Source organism: Carassius gibelio, chromosome B3 (genome assembly GCF_023724105.1).
Source record: "Carassius gibelio isolate Cgi1373 ecotype wild population from Czech Republic chromosome B3, carGib1.2-hapl.c, whole genome shotgun sequence".
Lineage (NCBI taxonomy): Eukaryota > Metazoa > Chordata > Actinopteri > Cypriniformes > Cyprinidae > Carassius > Carassius gibelio.
Window position 1 is genome coordinate 13,307,867 of NC_068398.1, and position 21,863 is coordinate 13,329,729.

The following is a 21,863-nucleotide window of genomic DNA, read 5'->3' on the forward strand; positions in this document are numbered from 1 at the left end:
GCACAATTGAGCCCAAAACAACTTTGAGTAATTACAATCAAAAAAAATATGTTCAGTGGTTTCAATATCACTATCACAGAATTGACAAGAGTTTTCTCCAATATCAAATTTTGATTTGATAAGCTCCTTAGACGGGTATATATCATTTATTATTTTAAAATGAAGCTCTTTCACTTTAGGGAGACTTGGAAAGGTAAGATAATTCATTCTCATTTCCTTCACCTCTTTAGGGTTAAATTCTTTGAAAACATAATATCGTTTTATTCTATTTGGATGAAGTTTATTAATGAAGACATTTCTAATATATTTGTTATTACATTTATGATCTCTAATAAACAATTCACCCAGACAAAGAGATGGGAGAGAGAATGTTACAGAGTAATGTGAAAGAATCCCTTTTACTAATAATACCATGTTTTTGGGTATGGCATTTACAACACTGTAAAACTCTTTAGGATGACATGCAAATCCATGTTTTAAACAGAAATCCTTGTAATTGAGAACATTTCCATAACTGTCTGTCATGTCCAATAGGGAAAGAATATTATATTGAAACCAGTTTTCATAAAATAAAGATTTGTTATGGTGCAAAATAAAACGATTGTTCCAAATACAAGTTTTGTGTGGACTAAAATTGTGAGAAAATGCTAATTTCCAACAAAGGAGAACTTGTTGGTGAAATGCAGACAATTTAAGAGGTAATTTGGATATATTAAAGTCACAACTAATCAAAAACTCCAAGCCACCTACTTTCCCAAATATTGAAGAAGATACGATGAACCATAAGCAGTTTGAATTACAAAGAAATGATCTTAACCACTGAGTTTTCAAAACACTATTCATTATTTCTAAATCAATAACATTTAATCCCCCTTCTTCATAATTGTGAACTAAATCATTTTTGTTGATATAGTGATGCTTATTTTTCCAGATAAAGTTAAACAATGCAATATTACATTCTTTCAGTAAATGGGGCGGGATAGCTAAGGAGGAGGCTGGATAAACGAACCTGGAGAGTAATTCCATTTTAGTCAATAAGACTCTTCCAAATATCGAGATATCTCTTTGTAGCCAGTTATTGAGAATTTCTTTTGAAAGATTTTTAACAAAATTTTCTTGGACACTTTGATTACTATCTCTAGTAATAGTTATCCCCAAATATTTTACACATGTTTTTATGGGTATGTCACATAAAGAGTCTAAATCGCTGCCATGAATTGCAAGTAACTCACACTTGTTCAAGTTTAAGTGTAGGCCTGATGCTTTGGAAAATAGATTAACTAGTTGAATGGCTTTATTAATCTGAAATTGGTCCTTTAAAAAGATCGCTGTATCATCCGCTAATTGACTTATACCAATTTGTCTTCCAAATACACTAAGTCGATCAAAGTTGCTATTTTTATCTATCAAGATAGCAAGCATTTCTACTGCCAAGATAAATAGAAAAGGGGAAATGGGACATCCTTGTCTTATTCCTCGCGAAATATTGAATCTCTGGGATGTTCCAAATGAAAGGGATATAGAACTATTGATGTCTTTATACAGTATTGTTCAAAATAATAGCAGTACAATGTGACTAACCAGAATAATCAAGGTTTTTCGTATATTTTTTATTGCTACGTGGCAAACAAGTTACCAGTAGGTTCAGTAGATTCTCAGAAAACAAATGAGACCCAGCATTCATGATATGCACGCTCTTAAGGCTGTGCAATTGGGCAATTAGTTGAATTAGTTGAAAGGGGTGTGTTCAAAAAAATAGCAGTGTGGCATTCAATCACTGAGGTCATCAATTTTGTGAAGAAACAGGTGTGAATCAGGTGGCCCCTATTTAAGGATGAAGCCAACACTTGTTGAACATGCATTTGAAAGCTGAGGAAAATGGGTCGTTCAAGACATTGTTCAGAAGAACAGCGTACTTTGATTAAAAAGTTGATTAGAGAGGGGAAAACCTATAAAGAGGTGCAAAAAATGATAGGCTGTTCAGCTAAAATGATCTCCAATGCCTTAAAATGGAGAGCAAAACCAGAGAGACGTGGAAGAAAACGGAAGACAACCATCAAAATGGATAGAAGAATAACCAGAATGGCAAAGGCTCAGCCAATGATCACCTCCAGGATGATCAAAGACAGTCTGGAGTTACCTGTAAGTACTGTGACAGTTAGAAGACGTCTGTGTGAAGCTAATCTATTTTCAAGAATCCCCCGCAAAGTCCCTCTGTTAAAAAAAAGGCATGTGCAGAAGAGGTTACAATTTGCCAAAGAACACATCAACTGGCCTGAAGAGAAATGGAGGAACATTTTGTGGACTGATGAGAGTAAAATTGTTCTTTTTGGGTCCAAGGGCCACAGGCAGTTTGTGAGACGACCCCCAAACTCTGAATTCAAGCCACAGTACACAGTGAAGACAGTGAAGCATGGAGGTGCAAGCATCATGATATGGGCATGTTTCTCCTACTATGGTGTTGGGCCTATTTATCGCATACCAGGGATCATGGATCAGTTTGCATATGTTAAAATACTTGAAGAGGTCATGTTGCCCTATGCTGAAGAGGACATGCCCTTGAAATGGTTGTTTCAACAAGACAATGACCCAAAACACACTAGTAAACGGGCAAAGTCTTGGTTCCAAACCAACAAAATTAATGTTATGGAGTGGCCAGCCCAATCTCCAGACCTTAATCCAATTGAGAACTTGTGGGGTGATATCAAAAATGCTGTTTCTGAAGCAAAACCAAGAAATGTGAATGAATTGTGGAATGTTGTTAAAGAATCATGGAGTGGAATAACAGCTGAGAGGTGCCACAAGTTGGTTGACTCCATGCCACACAGATGTCAAGCAGTTTTAAAAAAACTGTGGTCATACAACTAAATATTAGTTTAGTGATTCACAGGATTGCTAAATCCCAGAAAAAAAAAAATGTTTGTACAAAATAGTTTTGAGTTTGTACAGACAAAGGTAGACACTGCTATTTTTTTGAACACACCCCTTTCAACTAATTGCCCAATTGCACAGCCTTAAGAGCGTGCATATCATGAATGCTGGGTCTTGTTTGTTTTCTGACAATCTACTGAACCTACTGGTAACTTGTTTGCCACGTAGCAATAAAAAATATACTAAAAACCTTGATTATTCTGGTTAGTCACATTGTACTGCTATTATTTTGAACAATACTGTATAACATTTTTATGAAAGAAATAAATTTCATGCCAAAACCAAATTTTTCGAGGGAGTTAAATATGAAATTGTTCGATTGTGTCAAATGCCTTTTTAAAATCTAAAAAGAGAATATAGCCTTCATCTTCAATATATTCACGATAATCTAAAATATCTAAAACCAATCTGATGTTATTATGTATTGACCTACCTTTTATAAAACCAGACTGTGATTCACTAATTATTTGATCTATATTTTTCTTGAGCCTACTGGAAAATATATGCGCTAGAATTTTATAATCACAGTTGAGTAAAGTGATGGGGCGAAGATTATCTATATGTCGTGCATCTTTACCCGGTTTGGGGATAAGAGTAATTAGACCTTGTTTCATGGTTGAAGATAGTGAATTATTTTGGAAACATTCGAGAAAGGCTTGAAATAATAGTTCCCTCAAATCTTCCCTAAAAAATTTATAAAATTCGGAAGTAAGGCCATCAGGACCTGGAGATTTTCCTGAAGATAATTTATTTATTGCTTTATCTAATTCCTCTATCTTGATGTCAGCCTCACACAAGTCTTTAAATTCCTGGTCTAACTGCGGTATGCTAGAGTGTATATTATCAAAGAGAATATTACAGTCTGATACAGAAAAGAATGAGCTATATAAAGAACTATAGAATTGAAAAATCTCTGAGGAAATCATTTTAGGGCAGGTACTTACAACACCGTTCACATAAAGAGAATTTATGGCATTTTTTTCCTGTCGCCTTTTTTCAAGTCTGCAAAAATAATTATTACTTTTTTCCCCTTTCTCTATCCATCTTGCCCTAGATCTTACATATGCTCCTTTAGCTTTTTGAGTATATAAATCATCAATTTTGGATTGCAAGGATAAAATTTGTAATTTAGCTTCATTGTCCATTTCACTTTTATTACATAAATTGTTTAATTCTCTTGTTAATTCTAACTCCATTTGTGCTCTGGCCTTACTTAAATTTTTACTAAATTGTATAGAAAATTCCCGAATCTTGTGTTTTAAATATTCCCATTTACTTATGAATGTAATTAGGTCCTTATGCAATGCTATATCATTAATTATGGATTTAATTTGTGAGCAAAAGTTTTGGTGTTTTAATAAATCAGCATTGAATTTCCAATAACCCTTATTATGTGTTTCTCTTTTGCCCGAGTTGAATGATATAGAGATACAACAGTGATCAGTTAGAGGAGCAGCAGATATTGAAATATCTTTGATGAAGTCGGTTAGGTTATTTGAGGTTAACCAATAATCAATTCTCGATTTGGAAGTCCCATTATCTCTGAACCAGGAAAATTGTTTAAGATTTGGATTCACAGCTCTCCAAGCATCCACTACATTATTATTCAAACAAAAATTAAAAAGGGTAGCATTAGGATGAGAGGTATAAAATTTATAATAAAACATGTTGAAATCTCCTCCTATAATAATATTATCAGTTGGGTACACAAGTTTCAACTCGAATAGAGAATCAGAAATTTCAGTAAGTAGTTTGTTATTTAGGGGAGCACTGTTGTACCCATACACATTGAATAAAATAAACAAAACGTCATTAATATTTATAACAACTGAAGCCCAATGGCCATTTGAATCGGTCTCTACCTTTATAATTTTGCCTGGCAGGTTGTTGAACAGTATTGCCACTCCTGCAGAATGTGTAGAAGCATGGCTGAAGATGATTTTGTCCCCCCACTGACTCGTCCAGAACTTCACGTCATCAAGGTTGGAATGTGTTTCTTGCAAAAATACACAGTGTGAGTTTTTGCTTTTGCAAAAAAGAAATAAAGCTTTTCTTTTAATAGAGTTACGAAGACCCCTTGCATTTAAAGAAATACAGGAAAAAGCTGATTTCACTGAGAACATTTAACTAACAGGAAACAAATAAAAAAATAAAATACGTAAAATAGGATAAACAATCAAATGAAAAATATGTAACCGTGCTCTAATGAACACAAAACAAGATATCTCTCAAACAGAGCACTGTAACAAAATCTCGCTCAACAGCAAGGACATAAAACATCCCACTTACACCTCATGCCAACACTTAAGGTAAACAAATGTGGACGAGGTAGTTGAAATCAACCGTCCTAGACAATCCGGGTGCCCTCTATGTAGCCATAAGGACCTCGGTAGTAGGCTTTCTTCCCTGCAGCTCTAGCCTCACTGATCCTCGGCCAGAGTGCAGCGCGGGCTTCTCGGTCTTCCTTTGACAAATCTTCGGTGAACTTTATTCCCCTTAGTTTGCAGACATCCGAAACTTTGGTGGATCGCCAGAACTCGTCTCTGTGTTTCCGCATGCTGAACTGAATGATCACCTGCCTGGATTTATCCTTCGTTTTGGAGCCAATGCGGTGAACTGAATCCACGATGTCTTCAAGTTTGTGCTGCAGGTGAGGAGCAATTTCAGCTAACAGTGAGACGACTTCTCTTCGGATATCTTCGCCTGCAATTTCTTTCATTCCGATTACTCGAAGATTCCATCGTCTTTTGTAGCGTTCGAGCTCCGACGTGCGGCTTACCAAATCTGCGTGCGAAGTGACAACAGAGGCGAGTTGTTTTTCGAACAAGTTTATTTTAGTTTTACAGTCCTTTATTTCCGCCGCGTTGAATTCCACAGCTTTTGTCAGGTTGACGATCATTAGACTGTTCTCAGTAATCTTATGCTCAATGCTGCTCAGCTTTCCGTCTTGTAGATCGAATCTGGCAACTAAGGTTTCCAGGAGAGCGACGTTGGAAATCTCAGGGATTTCGTCTCCCTTCTGTTTCTTAGCCGGGGCTTTGGTCGGAGTGTTCTGCAAGGAGGAAGATTCTTTGCGTTTCTCATTGCTTTCGACGTGGTCAACTTCCATGACGTATTCGTGCTCGGCGAGAGCAGAAGTTTTTACAGTCATCCCTTTTTGTCCAGGGATGACTATTTTGGGGTGATTGGAAGCTTTTTTTGCTGACATAGTCCAGTACTCGCTAATACGCAAAAATTAGGATGTTTTAAAGTTGAATGTTAACGTAAAACTCAAAAAGTGCTGGAGAGCGGAGAAATGTACATGTGCTTAGCCCGCCATCTTGTTCCCTCCCCATTTCAATTGTTCACTCATAAATTCAACCTTTGTTTTATCACGCAATGAATCAGCGACGGTGCATGATTCAGTCATGCTTTCATATCATAAAGACAGTCACTTGTCGCCACCTACTGGTGTATCAATGTAACCTGCTGAAAATGCTCACCAATAACAATGAGAAGCCACAGACGTGGGGCCTGTTCTTCGTACGTCGCTTATTACATCCGAGATCAAATGACACATCCAAGATGATATCATCGTGCTAATCATGATCCAGCTAATTGGGTTCTTCGAACACACCTGGGGGGTATTCCAGAAAGCAGGTTATGTGACATACCCGGGTATGTTTAAGAGTAAGTAAGTGGATAACCTCAACTTCGGGTTCCAAAAACAGAGGTAACTTTCAGGGTATGTTAGTAGTCATAGCAACTCACTCTCTAAACTTAACCTGCTCCGGAGCAGGTTATGTTCCAGGTTTAGTTCACTACAGCGAGCCTTCAATGGGGTGACAGATTATTACAATATGTAATATAGCCTATTATATATATATATATATATATATATATATATATATATATATATATATATATATATATGTTAATGAGGAAGCGCTAATATAAGTAATAAATAAGGTAATATATTATTCTAATATGATTATTTATTTTATTGGCATATATAAGAGTTATCTATAAATTATGTATTAAGAGGTATGCATAAATTATAAAAGAATATGACAAGGTAATGTTTAACTTATATATATTTATATATTTTATTAATTACATGTTATATCTCACACATGGAGTGGTATTTTCTATAATGTCTGAATTCTAAATCAAAATACATATCTGATATGACTTAATGTATAATTAGCATAAAACAAATAATACAATTTACATTCTCAAGGATTGGAATTTTTTTTTAAATGATTGCACAGCCATCAGTAAGGTGGTGATATGCACTAAGCAGGTAAACAACTAATGAACAAAAGAAGAAGAAAGAAACAGCTTGGCGCGCTTTTTCTTAGCCTCCGTTTCTATAGTGACTCGTCGATTCGTTGCTCTTTTGAGAATGTCTTGAGTCTTAACCAGGAACATACTCTGAGTTGAATGAACTTACTCCCGGACGTGTTTTTGGAACCACATACCTCGAGTAAGCAAGGTTTGAGGTTAATCAACCGAGAGTTCAGGGTTTAGTTCACGGTAAGTTAACCCTGCTTTCTGGAATACACCCCTGTTGTGTATGATTAGTATCGCTGGATTGAGTTATTGGAGATAATTGCGCGTTCATGTGTTGTCTTAAAAGGGGATATGTATCGATACACGAAACCATGATCAGCAGTTCAGAGATTGGCTGGTGGCAAGACGGCAACGTAATGACGTCATATAGTTTAAAACGACACCTGACGAAAAACTTGACAAATTTCTGGACTTTTATAAGGAAACAGCCAAGCAAACAAAACTACATAAATGTTATAATAGATACATTTCCCCCCCCATTTTTTCATGATTCCCAATTATTTATATTCGCAATTTATAATCGTTGTGCAGTGTTTACATTTTTATTTCAATGTAGAAATTATCTATTCATTTTATTTTATATTTGGACAGTTTTGATACGTGACAGCATTAATGAAAGTTTCTTAAGGGTCAATATCATGTTATCTGCATCTCCTTCGCTCCATCAAGCCACTCTTATAATAGCAGTCATCACTCAAAATAATGCACGACTCTATTATCTGTATGACAAATAAATATTTCAGTGAGTAAAGCTGGCTGTGTCTATAGTAGGCTGGACTACACAACATTTTAATATTATTTTTAAATAATTTTTTTAATGATTATTAATTTAAATTGTTGTCCCTGGATCAGTACGATACTCTTGTAATAAAGTAGCGGGGGTAGCAGACATATTTTGAGTATCAGTTCTGGTTGAAAAGAAGCGATCTAATCCTGTTTACATGAAATAAGGTTTAAGCTAACGGACCTGTTGCTATGACAGCAGCTCCGGGATGAGCTTCGAAGAACCAAACGATCCAAGATCACGCCAAATCGTCAACAATCAAATCCAGCTAACTGAGTTAGCGACATACGAAGAACAGGCCCCTGGTGGACTATACATGTTATGTGTGCCTCTCAGATGTTAATCTGTGCCAATAACATTTCTTCAAGCAGCTAACAAGAGAGATTAGGCTTAAATGTAAAATGTCCTGTTATATGCTAGTTAGTAAATGCCCTCCTAATATGCAATTAATCAATTGCACACATCCACAATCTTTCTTTACAATTTTTTTTGCACTGATTTTTGAATACATAAACACTGCTGCCAAATTAGAACAAATTATAATATCATCCTATTTAACATGCAATATCTAAAAATAATCCAAAACTCAGTTCTCAGCCCCACATTAACAGCTATAGGACTTATTAGGAAATGTTGCACTGCTTTGTCTCTGAGGTCTATTTTACATAACAGTCCCTTACATTGTTGTGCTCATTTTAAATCAATTTTATTTGTTTGCTAGCAATGGTAATTAAATCAACAGTAGAAATGTGTGAGCACACTTGTGTGGCCAAGTATTTTCATCTATAGCAATATATATATATATATATCTCAAAAGTGAATTCTGATTTTCTTTTAATTGCTGTGGAGATTTAGGCTGATGTGTAACAATAATTATTAATCTTGTGAATGTGATATAAAAACTTAATGAAATGCATGAAATACATAACAAGAAGGCAATCTAAGGAAATTGCATGAATTTTTGATGCTTGGGCATTTATCTCAAGGTGAACACATTACTAATCTCAAAAATATAGTTTTTAATTATCTTTGTTTGCAGTTCATTTTGAAGGGATATAGATGGCAGATTACAGTAGAATTTGGCCTGAGTTTATGACAGACCACAGCATATTCAGACATGACCAAAATGACTTTTGCAGGAGCCTAAAGGACTGTAGAGGAATGTACTATGAACTTCTACAAGGGAACAGCACAATATAAATAATACAAATTAAAAAAAAATATATCAAAAGTTCATAGTGGGAAAAGGGAAGTGACCAGGGTTGGCGTTGGTGACGCTGTTAATTTTTATTCATAAACTTCACAAAAAACCATTAAAGGCCCAATTTTAATTCTGAGAAGAGCAGTGTCAGAGTCTCCGTCCGTCTCTCTCTCTCACCATATTTTCCAGCCTCTCTTTTAACAGGTCTCTCCAGGTCCAGGCGAATTACTGCAATAAGACACAGGTGTTCATCATTTTACACTTACCCCACTTACTCACCTCTCGTCTCCGGACCTTCTCTCCCACTGCAGACTTTGCTGAACCACGCCCCCCTCGTCACATGCGTCTTCTAACTAAACTCCTTATACATTTCCTTATAAAGATCTTATAAATTTTATTACAGGTTTTCTTTTTCATTTTTTAAATATATATGATGGTCAGTCCGCCAGACGCAAAGCTGCCTGAGAACAACAGGGTGGCCATGACAGGAGTTGTTTTCTGAGGTTCTTTGTGTTTTACTTCGTGTACTGAAAAAAACAGATAAATCGGCATTATTTGTCTAAATACTTTACATTTAGAGAAAATTGATCTTAAGTTCATGGCGACAGATGATCAAACTAAACCAACAAAAAGCTTAACTAGTCTTATTCGCCGTACCTTAAACCAGTCGTGGAGATGCATCTCGTCCAGACTGAGTCTCTTCTGTGGATCCTGATGCAGACAATCACAAATCATCTGGCAGCATTCTGTGAAGAGGAAAAAAGAGAGAGATGTTTGATTATAAACGTTTAATTTACACCTGCTCTCTGTCAAGCCATGGGTCTTTTTTGTATGATTTAGAATTCAAATGGTCCTTCTATGTTGTTTGATGAAGATCTCACCATGTGTCAGGATGAGCCTGATCCAGCTTTTCTGACTGATCAAGCTCACATCGAGGTATGTGGGAAAATGGCCGCACACCATTACGAACAGAAGAATCCCAAGAGTCCACACTGTGGTCGGCTTTGCATGGCACATGCCTTTGGCTTCGAACTCAGGTGGACAGTACGTTCTCGTGCCTGCAGGAAAGATGTCTGATGTTTAATCAATGACGGCAGCATGTTGAGTGCATATAAGATGTGTTTCTGTGAGATAATTAATAAAGCACTTCATAACACATACCACTAAAGGATTTGAAGGCAGATTTCTTCATGACTGCACCACACCCGAAGTCAATTAATTTGACCTCCATGGTGTCCTGGTTCACCAGAAGGTTTTGTAGTTTTATGTCATGATGGAAGACGCCACGATCACAGCAAGTTTTAGCGGCTTCAATGACTTGCAACATAATACATCGTGCCTTGCCCTCATCAAGGCTTCCTCCACAGAGTTTCAAAAAACTAAACAAATCCACACAAGGCACTGGTCGCTCCATGACTATCACGTAGTGATCTTTGTCATCCTCCCAGTCAAGCAGCTTAATGATCTGGGAAACGCTGGGTCCATTGTTGGCCATGAGCATCAGGCCAATCTCCATTGGCAGACGTTTGAGATGACCAGGCTAACAGACAGAAAATTGTTCACAAATCAAAATGGTTTGCCTACTGAAAGCTCATTTTTAGTCTGTGATTAACATTAATATAAGATGTTATAGATTGAAAACAATCACTGAAAGGCAATAACACAGAGAGTGCAGTATACTCACCACTCTGATAGATGTCGTGGTTGGCATCTTATTTGAAAACTTTATAGCCACCTGATCAACAAAACAAAGAGTTAACAATTAGCATGTGCTGCGTACAGTCATAAACAATGAATGCAAAGTTTTGACAGTAAAACAACAAAAAAAATTAAACCTGAAGTCCATCCTTGCGGCGGGTCCCTTCATACACAAAGCCAAACCCTCCTTCACCCAGCTTGCAGCCGATTTTATATTGCCTGCAAATACGGCCTGTTAACAGACAAACAATAGTATGAAATACAATTATATACATTTTTTAAAATAAGTTATGATAACATTTTCAGCCATTTATTAATCTTACTCTTGTCCAGGACGCTGTGTTCCTGCTGTTCCTTAGCAGCAAGGAGGTCTTCAGGAGTTGGATCTATAATAGGAATCAAATCAAATAAACAATATGAGTTAAATATTACACACACAAACTAATGTGGTTCTTCCTTTAGGAACGTTTATGAATTGACATCCCAAAAAAACATAACATATCTAAACTTTTTCAGCCTGTTCACACCAAGAATGATAACTATAAAGATAACGTTATTTGCGTCCACACCAGCGGACATTATTGTTAAACTCTCAAGTTCGTCACAGCAGGATTGATTCTGATTGGCTGTCAGTGATTTTATAATTCATCAGCTGGAAAAAAAGAAAATTTGTTCTGAAAGTGATTCCAACGATATTGTTTCTCTTTTTCATTATAGCTGCGGTGTGAACTCTGCTGAACTTTTTTAATATTTAGAACTGTATCTGTATCATTATCTTTGTAGTTATCGGCCTTGTTGTGAACAGGCATTTACTCTAAAATGTTTGGTGTGATAATTTTAGCAGTGTTTTCCTTTTTCTTAATTATGTTTCTGTAATTGAAGAATCAGTCATTTATCAATATTTGCATCATCATGACATGTTTTTGTGACTGTACCATCGCTATCTCTCCACTGTGTTCCCGCCTCTTTCCAGCATTTCTCCTCGGCTTCGGACAGATTATATCTTCCAGCTCCACTGCAAGGAAAGTGATGAGCGGCCCACTTCCAGAAGCTCTTCTTCTTCTTCTTCTCCTCCTCCTCTCTCCCTTCATCAATCTCAGCAGCACTAACAGACAGAGGAGGATGACGGCTCTCTGATGTGATGGGGCCGTCTTTAGGATGTACGCAGAGTTCACTCTGGTCTATTAACAGACAAACAATTGTGGTAAATATGAAATACAAGTTTACATGTTAATTTGATCCAGTACAAAATAAATCATAATAACATTTCCTAATTCTCATATATGTATTAATCTTACTCTTGTCCAGGACGCTGTGTTTCTGCTGTTCTTCAGCATCAAGGAGGTCTCCAGGAGCTGGATCTATAATATCAATTAAATAAAAATAAATTAATTAATTAAAAAAAAAGAGTAAAATATGACATACTCAAATTATGTCTGTTCTTGATTTAGGAGTAGGTCTGAATTGAATTTATATCCTACAATTTAAACTCAAACTTAAATAAATAAAAATATATGTTTCCTGTTACTCTAAAATGTTTGGTGTGATAATTACAGCAGTGTTTTGGGATCGTGATAATTTTTATAATTATTTTATGTTATAATAATGATAATAGGGAATAACAGAAACTCTTGTTACTGAATATTCAGTGATTTATCAGTTTTTGATGTGAGTGTACCATCGTTATCTCTCCACTGTGTTTCTGCCTCTATCCCGTATTTCTCCTCAGCTTTGGCCAGGTCATATGTTCCCTTTCTGCGGGAAACAAAGTGAAGAGCGGCCCACTTCCAGAAGCTCTTCATCTTTCTCCCTACATCGGTCTCAAGAGCACCAACCGTCGCCGGTTGACGGTTCTCCGTCATGATGGGGGAGTCTTTGGGGTGTACACAGGGTTCTCGTACACTCTCCAAACCAGTCGCTTTTTTTAGTCTAGAAAGCAGTCCCATGATAACACCGTTTGTCAGTCGCTAACAGTCGCTACCAAGTACGTTACTCTCGAGACTCCAAAGTACAAAATCAGCAGTTTCGTGGCTTTAAATACCTTCAACGGCGAAGTGTGACGTCATAAAGGCTCGCGCGGAATGGAATACAAAAAAAAAAAAAAAAAAAAACTAAACTGGTCCTTTCCAACGATAACATTCATATCCAGTGAAGTTTACTAACGATATAATTTCATACACATTAAAGTGACATAAGATAAAACAGAAATATGAGAAAATAGAAACCTTGTATATTTGTGTAAACACAGCGGTTAATGTTAAGTTGGAAATCACAACAATCTTAAAGTGACAGCGACCTTAAACGCGCAGTATGGAATTTTTGGCCACCAGGGGTCACTCAATCAAAATAATAACATAAGACGTACTTTGATGACGTCGGGAAAGAGCGTAAGGCTCATGGGAGTTTTTGTTCATTGGAACACCCGCTCTGTCGCTCCCTATCATTCCTCACTCATTCTAACCTAGTATTTTGACAATCACGTCTTTTCGAACTGAGAGACGGTTTCAACGGCAACAACATAAACAAACGTTACTTGTGCATGAGCGCTTTTGTGGACCTAACTTAACTTCCGGTAGACTTCCAAATAGAATCAATAACAACAGCCAAGTCCCTCTAGAGTAGATATTTTTTGATAACAAACAAAATGTTTGCTGCGTGGATCAGGCGGACTTAATGAAAATGCTAATTCATTATTTGCCAACAGAGATGTTTTAAAGCATAGACATAAAGCGCGAGAAATAGAGGTTTCCCCAGTAACAGCTGTAAACGAAGCAGAGCTGGTACTCTCATACGCTGCTATCAGGCATATAACATGCAAGTCTACCTTCAGAAATACAACGATATAAAAACACCTGGCTCGCTTTGATATTTAAACATATAAATGTAAAGAATTATTATTATGAAACGTGCAGTAAGTAACGTTACTCATGTTTATTCAATGAAGCCTTTTTGAAAAAAGATCAGTTTTAAAATTGTGGCGAGTCTCCAAAAATAAATAAATGTATGGGCAACACACCCCGCAGCACAAACACCTAAGCCCAACTTCAGTCTACTCATCACCTTGACTTTAACTGCTTTTGTAGAAGGCACCTTAGCCAGACCGATATACACGACCGTGCGCCCGATGAAACCGTCTATATGAATTATGAGACCCCTATCAAATCAATATTCCATCTAGCTAGTAGTAATATATGTTAAAAAACACGACCGCCTTTCATTAATAATTATAATTACGTTATACTATGATATCGAACAAGTTAGAGAACTGCATTTGAAGCTACTTTATTCAGCTATATATAGAACAAATGTAGATTTACATGAGAGCTAGTCCGTCTGCGTTTTACACAAGACATCATATCGTTTTACAAAATATACGGATAGATACAGTTAGCTGAATGGATGCATACCTGTTTATCAGAATGCAAGCGAGTTCGGCATCTCTCTGTAGTTTCAGCTTGTCACGAAGCTCTCTCTATCTTGGAAATGCAACTCCAATATTTACCTGTGTCTTGTAGCTTCTCTTGTCCCAAAACTATCTCGGGTCATTTATTTCACCCATGCGTTTGCGCTTCACAGAACGTGCAGGCAAAGCATAATCATGATCCATAACTAAGTTATTGATTGAGGTTTAAATACGAATATAAATATAAAATTAATAGACTCAATCAAGGCTACTATTTTTTCTTCTCGTCTTTGTTTCTGTTCACTTTTGTATTTGGCGGTTCCGCAGGAAGTTAGATAAACTAGAGGGGTCAAAGTTTATATGACGTCATAGACGGGCGACAAAACGGAGATAAAGAAACGTGCCGTGTCTTCTAATTAAACTATAATATTCTCCGGATTTGAAAGTTCGTGGAAACTGTCGGGATGATGTAAGTACACAACTAAAAAATATATATAACATAGATATAGTGATTTCTGCTATTTTTAAAGCTGAAAAATTACATATTGCACCTTTAAATACCCTCTCCTGTCTGTGTCAAGAAAAGTCACAGTGATTTTGTCTGAGTAACTTTAATAGCTTTAATAATTCGCACAGTGAAGACTTTTTATTTTATTTTTGGAATTATTTTAGCTATTTCATCAAGCCCTAACTTTGCTGTAAAAATACACAGTATTTGGAAAGATACATGGCACGAGTCCAAATCGTCATGATGATTGCCACTTGTAGCCATGTTTATTCATTTAAAATGATAATGTGTACTATGACCTTTCGCTGACCCTCTTTGACCTGTATAATGGGCTAGTTGCATATCTCCGCCATCTTGGTTCCCTATCATAGGTCACTTCGATGCTGCGGTGACGTCACCACGTATGGGAACACCTCCGGTGTGACGAATGTCTGAAGCCCTATACCATCCCGCCAATCCTATTGGCCAAATGGCGCATAGCACCACCCTACGCATGCGCACGCATGATATACCTGGGTGCAGCGCGCAATTTCGCTCAGATTTCATTCCTTCAGGAATAGCGAATCATCTGTGCCCTATCATCTCGCGTTCTCCAGCGATATTCTTCGAGCAGTGTTTAACTCCTCTTTCGCGGACGCGATGAGTCAACGAAAGGTAAGAGCCGTATATGGGTTTATCACAGGGAGGCACTCATGAGAGATTCGTTTGCAGCCTCTCTCATGTTCTCTCTGTGATAGCCTACGGCTATGGTAAAATAAGAAAAGTATCCGCGCTCTGGAGTCTATTTCTTCAGTCGCCTCGCGTCTAACCCCCACCGTTCGCTTCTGCGGTCGCCGAGGCCCCGCACGAGGTGTTGGTTAGGGGCGATATGTGCGGCTTGACTATGAGTACAGTGATGCACTGGAGTTTTCCACTTGCTCGCTCTCCCCTACTCGAGCGCGTTAATCAGAGCAGTTTTGCTTTTATACTATGTTGTCTAACCGCAGCTTCTACTCAGAGTAGGCTCTGACCGGCATAAGCGGTTCTCTCCCTCCGAGCGGACAGGAGAAACGCGCTTCCCCTTCCTCAGTGTGCTATTATGTGGCTATCCGCGCGGTGGATAAATTACCCTTCTCACGGACCTCCACCAAGAGGTTTCGAGGTCCTGGAAGCAGCCTTATCAGCGCATATCACGAACGGCGCGGGTTTTTGCCACGATTAAGTGACATGGCGGACTGCTATTATATAGCGATGCCGTTTGACTACCTCTCTAGCCGAACGGATCGCGCCAAACTCCGCCGCGACCTAGTCTCGTCTAGACGTATCGAGTCATGTCTATTTCGGCAAATTACGGTTCTTTACGAGAAGCCTCTCGTTCTTCCCCCACACTCTAACATTGACTGTCTCGCAGCACAAGCACTTCGAGCGTCACTGAACTGAGCTGTTATTTGAGCGCCCCTCAGACACTGCACAATTCAGTCTTCAGAGTTTGAGGGACGGCACAAGAGACTGGCGAATTTGGCCAGTTTATGACGGCTCACACAGCTGCCGCATTCTCGCTAGCGGCGTGGCCCTATGTTTATCTTGTTGGATTAAATCCTGCCGTGGACACGCTTCAGGATTATACACAACGAAACACAGCGAGTTTGACGCATGCATTTCCTTCTATGTTTGCCGGGGTCTGTGCCCTCCACTGAAGAGTGCTGTTGGACTGCTAATGCACATCCAACCCTCTCACTGCAGTCCCCACGCTCTAACATTGACTGTCTCGCAGCACAAGCACTTCGAGCGTCACTGAACTGAGCTGTTATTTGAGCGCCCCCTCAGACACTCTGCACTATTCAGCCTTCAGAGTCTGAGGGACGCCACAAGAGGCTGGCAAATATGGCCAGTTTATGACGGCTCACACAGCTGCCGCGTTCTCGCTAGCGGCGTGGCCTAATGTTTTCTTGTTGGATTAAATCCTGCCGTGAACACGCTTCAGGATTATACACAACGAAACGCAGCGAGTTTGACGCATGCGCTTTACTTCATGTTTGCCAGGGTCTGTGCCCTCCACTAGAGAGTGCTGTTGGACTGCTAATGCACATCCAACCCTTTCACTGCAGTCCCCATGCTCTAACATTGACTGTCTCGCAGCAAAGGCACCTCGAGCATCATTGGATTGAGCTATCATTTGAGCGCCCCCTCAGACACTCTGCACAATCCAGCCTTCAGAGTCTGAGGGACGCCACGAGAGACTGGCGAATATGGCCAGTTATGACGGCTCACACAGCTGCCGCGTTCTCGCTAGCGGCGTGGCCTAATGTTATCTTGTTGGATTAAATCCTGCCGTGAACACGCTTCAGGATTATACACAACGAAACGCGGCGAGTTTGACGCTTGCGCTTTCCTTCTATGTTTGCCAGGGTCTGTGCCCTCCACTAGAGAGTGCTGTTGGACTGCTAATGCACATCCAACCCTCTCACTGCAGTCCCCACGCTCTAACATTGACTGTCTCGCAGCAAAGCCACCTCGAGCATCATTGGATTGAGCTATCATTTGAGCGCCCCCTCAGACACTCTGCACAATCCAGCCTTCAGAGTTTGAGGGACGGCACAAAAGGCTGGCAAAGATGGCCAGTTTATGACTGCTCATACAGCCGCCACGTTCTCGCAATGGCGACGTGGCCCGATTTTTATCTTGGTGAATTAAATCCTGCCGTGGATACGCTTCAGGATTATACACAACGAAACGCAGCGAGTTTACGCATGCGCTTTACTTCATGTTCGCCAGGGACTGTGCCCTCCACTATAGAGTGCTGTTGGACCGCTAATGCACATCCAACACTCTCACTGCAGTCCCTACGCTCTAACATTGACTGTCTCGCAGCAAACAGCGCTTCGAGCAGCATTGGATCGGGCTGTCACGCCAGGCGTAAATAATAAATAATAATCCCTCAGACACTGCGCAATCCAGCTTTCAGATTTTGAGGGGCGATTCAAGGGTCTTACACAGACGACCCATTTATGACGGCTCGCACAGCCGCCGTTTTAGTTAGCGGCAGAGCCTGATGTTCAATTCGTTGGTCTAATTCCTGCCGTGGACACGTTCAGGATTATACACAACGGGACGCAATAGCTCTTATGCATACACTTCCCCTGTGCACGAATGCCGCAGGCTTTTCCGTGCACGGACATTATGTGTATGACAGCGTTGCAGAAAGCGGAAATTTGAGACTGCTAGAATCGTTTTGGGTCGCGTGGAACGCTTGCCCGGCATTTCTCAATGGGTGTTACGCACAATTGTCACGGATACACCAATTCGTTTTTTAGAGGCCCGCCTCTTTCCGCTGAATTCTTTCCACGGTGGTAGACTGATGGTAATAGCAGTGTTGTGACAGGAGATGTCAACTCTGCTGAGCAAAGGGGCTATAGAAGTCGTAGACCCCGTACTTCTCAATGCATGGATGTAGCTCTGGCCCCGTTGCGGATCCAGGGCGTCCGTCTGTTAACCACTTGGACGATTGGCAGCGGCATTCCCCGTAATTTGTCTGGGGTTACTTCACATGCGCCCTTTTCAGTGGAAAAGTGGGCGGAAAGACGAAATATTTCACCCCGTTGTCTTCCGCATCCGACGATTTCGGTGACACGGAGTTGTGTGATGTCATTAAAGCTATGGATGCCAACCGAGTTTCTCCTACCGGGGTTCGGCTGGGGATTTGAGCTTTCCCAGAGACCGTCACGGCGGATGTGTCTTTGACCGGTTGGGGAGCTGTTTGTCAAGGGCTACCAGCCCATGGAGTGTGGACAGCTGCACAACGCAGTTGGTATATAAACCGTTTGGAATTACTGGCAGTTTTCTGGCTCTCCAGTAATTAGCGAATCTGCTGATCGGCCGTCTTGTGCTGCTCAGATCAGACAACACAGCGTTTGTCTCATACCTGAATCATTAGGAAGGATTACGCTCTCGCTCCCTGTGCAGGCTGGCGAGACATGTTCTTCTCTGGTCTCAGAGAAAATTTCTGTCGATCCGAGTTGTTCATGTCCCCGGACGTTTGAACTTCGGAGCGGATATGCTATCCAGAAAGGCTCTGGAACAGGGAGAATGGAGATTACACCTCCAGACGGTGAATCTTTTATGGCGGATATTCGGCAAAGCGAAAGTGGATTTATTCGTGTCAAACATGACTACGCATTGCCCGCTATGGTTCTCCCTATGCCCCCCATCGCCCCTGGGCGTGGATGCATTAGCTCACAGCTGGCCCAGGACCAGTCTGTATGCTTTTCCTCCGATTCGTTTGATCCCAGCGGTATTATGCAGCATACGGCGGGACAGAGTGGAACAGCTGCTGCTGGTGGCTCCGCGATGGCACACGCAGCCGTGGTTTGCGGATCTTATCAGTCTGCTAGCGGGCTCTCCGTGGAGATTCCCCTCAGACAGGATTTATTATCACAAGCACAGGGGCTGATTTGGCACCCGAGGCCGGATCTGTGGAAACTGTGGGCGTGGCCACTGAGCGGAGTGCATTAGTATGTCCCGGTCTTTCTGTTGAAACCACTGAGACTATATTGAATTCTAGAGCAGCTTCTACGAGACGCTTATATGCTTTCAAGTGGAGACTGATTACAGCCTGGTGTGGCAATCGTAATGTGGATCCAGTTTACTGCCCAGTGGCTTCAGTGCTGGAGTTCCTCCAGGATTGTTTTTCGGATGGCGTTACACCGGCCACTTTTAAGGTTTACGTGGCAGCCATTTCAGCTTACCACGAATACATAGGCGGTGCCTCTATGAGGCGTCATCCACTAGTTTCTCGTTTCGTACAGCGTGCGCGACGGCTGAGGCCTTTCCGCCCTGTGCGAGTTCCTTCATGGGGTTTATCCATTGTGTTGCTAGGTTTATCAGGGCATCCGTTTGAGCCCTTGGAGACCGTATCAGATAAATTCTTGACACTGAAGACACTTCTTCTTATGGCTTTATCCTCCCTCAAGAGAGTTGGGGATTTACAGGCTCTTTCTGTTTCACCCTCATGCATGGAATTTGCACCGGGCTCTGTGAAGGTGCTGCTGCGGCCCAGGCCTAACTATGTTCCTAAGGTCGCATCTAACCTCTTTCGCTTTCAGCAAGTGTTCCTGGAAGCTTTTTCACCTGCTGAGGCTGGATCAGGAGATCTAAGTCTTTGCCCTGTGAGAGCTTTAAAGACTTATGTGGATCGTACAGCCCCTTGGCGTGAATCTGACCAGCTGTTTGTCTGTTTTGGACATAAAAGTAAGGGCCATGCGGTTACAAAGCAGCGCATGTCCCATTGGCTGGTGGAGGCAATTTCTTTGGCCTATGAGGCGCGCGGACTCGCTTCGCCCTTAGGAATTAAGGCTCATTCCACTTGAGCTGTGGCTTCTTCTCAAGCTTTTCTCAGTGGATCTTCTATGGATGATATCTGTGCTGCGGCAGGATGGTCCTCACCGAGCACTTTTATCAAGTCCTACAGTCTGGATGTGAGGATGGCTCCTGGCTCCCGGGTTCTCTCCGCTTGAGCAGATGCTTCCTCGGATCTCAGTTATCAGGTACGTCAGGCGTTTTGGTATATCGTTCCCATACGTGGTGACGTCACCGCAGCATCGAAGTGACCTATGATAGGGAACATCTCGGTTACGTATGTAACCTTGGTTCCCTGAATAGGGAACGAGATGCTGCGGTTCTGGCCGTTCCGTACCTTGATAATTTCTTCATCTTCAGTCATGAAATCTGAGCGAAATGGCGCGCTGCACCCAGGTATATCATGCGTGCGCATGCGTAGGGTGGTGCTATGCGCCATTTGGCCAATAGGATTGGCGGGATGGTATAGGGCTTCAGACATTCGTCACACCGGAGGTGTTCCCATACGTGGTGACGTCACCGCAGCATCTCGTTCCCTATTCAGGGAACCAAGGTTACATACGTAACCGAGATGATTTCCGGTCTTGCGAGTGTGTGCGTAGAAATTTCCGGTTGTGCTTAAAGTCAGTGCAGAGAACCGGAGAAGTCCAAATATTACCTTCTATGTTTACAGGATTTATAATATCACTTCATATGCAAATAAGATATACACTGCTATTATCACTATACTACAAATGTTAACTGAGCCAGTGGATTTGAAACTTGTCTATGTTTGGGTCTGGTAAAAGAATTAAATACACTAATGTTCACTACTGTGAGATGAAAGTTGAACTCATGGTGTGTATACACAGCTATATAATGTATTTTATCTCACCAAATATGTAAATGTACAAATTACTTATTTCTCGAAAGTGTTTGCATTATTATTATTTTTTATATATATATATTAAATATTTACCTCGTGAGACGTGGGCTGCGATTTATCTTCAGAAGTATCCATTTCTCAATTGTACATATACATCAGTCTGTTTCATCATTATTTTCACAACATATTTTATCATTTTACACAGTAAAAAATAGGTGACTAATTTTAATATCTGTTTAATCTGATAATTAATGCAAAACAATAACAATATATACATGGCTGCTCATAGACAGATAATGATTTATGCTGCAGATCTTTCACAAACAAATAAACAGATAAAAACGCACATGAATGCAAACAGCGATCTTTTATTTAAGGCAAACCTACCATATATTACGTTTAATTGTACAGTTAGTTATAAATTATGTTATCAAATAAAGTTAATAAAACATGCTTTATCAGAAATCTCTGTGCGTCTGACTGACAGTCAGAAACATTTATCTTACATAACAGAACAAAACCAGCTCTTCGAAAATGAAAAGTATTGCATATTTTAGAGGTTTGTGTTTGAAAAAAGAAATCCCTGTGGACCTGACCGGACGCTGATCCACATAATCAACAGAAGAATAACGCAATCTCGGCGTTGTATCTTGATGAATTTCCCCACAGAGGTACGCAAAATATAGGGAGGATGTTTCCCCATGTTTTTGATATACCACTATCCGCTGTTAAATTTGAAAAACATTAATTATATACATCTAGCCAAGTTTCGTATGTAAGTTTCCCTTACAGTCAATGCGAGCATCG

The 21,863-nt window shown here is 40.1% G+C and overlaps 1 protein-coding gene across 8 annotated transcripts in view; it reads right to left on the reverse strand.

Annotated features, from left to right (window-relative positions):
• The window catches only part of LOC127952389 (serine/threonine-protein kinase pim-2-like), a 41,493-nt gene that overhangs the window by 13,423 nt on the left and 6,207 nt on the right, over positions 1-21,863 (reverse strand). The window contains exons 4-10 of one of the 8 annotated variants that reach the window (XM_052550802.1): positions 11,270-11,332; positions 11,084-11,178; positions 10,933-10,983; positions 10,410-10,788; positions 10,130-10,306; positions 9,906-9,994; positions 9,212-9,775 (exon numbers count right to left, since the gene is read on the reverse strand). In XM_052550802.1, the coding sequence (XP_052406762.1) occupies positions 9,764-9,775; positions 9,906-9,994; positions 10,130-10,306; positions 10,410-10,788; positions 10,933-10,983; positions 11,084-11,178; positions 11,270-11,332 (866 nt within the window). In that variant the 3' untranslated portion in view covers positions 9,212-9,763. Of the gene's footprint in view, positions 1-9,211; positions 9,776-9,905; positions 9,995-10,129; positions 10,307-10,409; positions 10,789-10,932; positions 10,984-11,083; positions 11,179-11,269; positions 11,333-21,863 lie in introns of those variants that run through there. The other 7 variants (XM_052550803.1, XM_052550804.1, XM_052550806.1 and 4 more) reach the window with 7 other exon arrangements.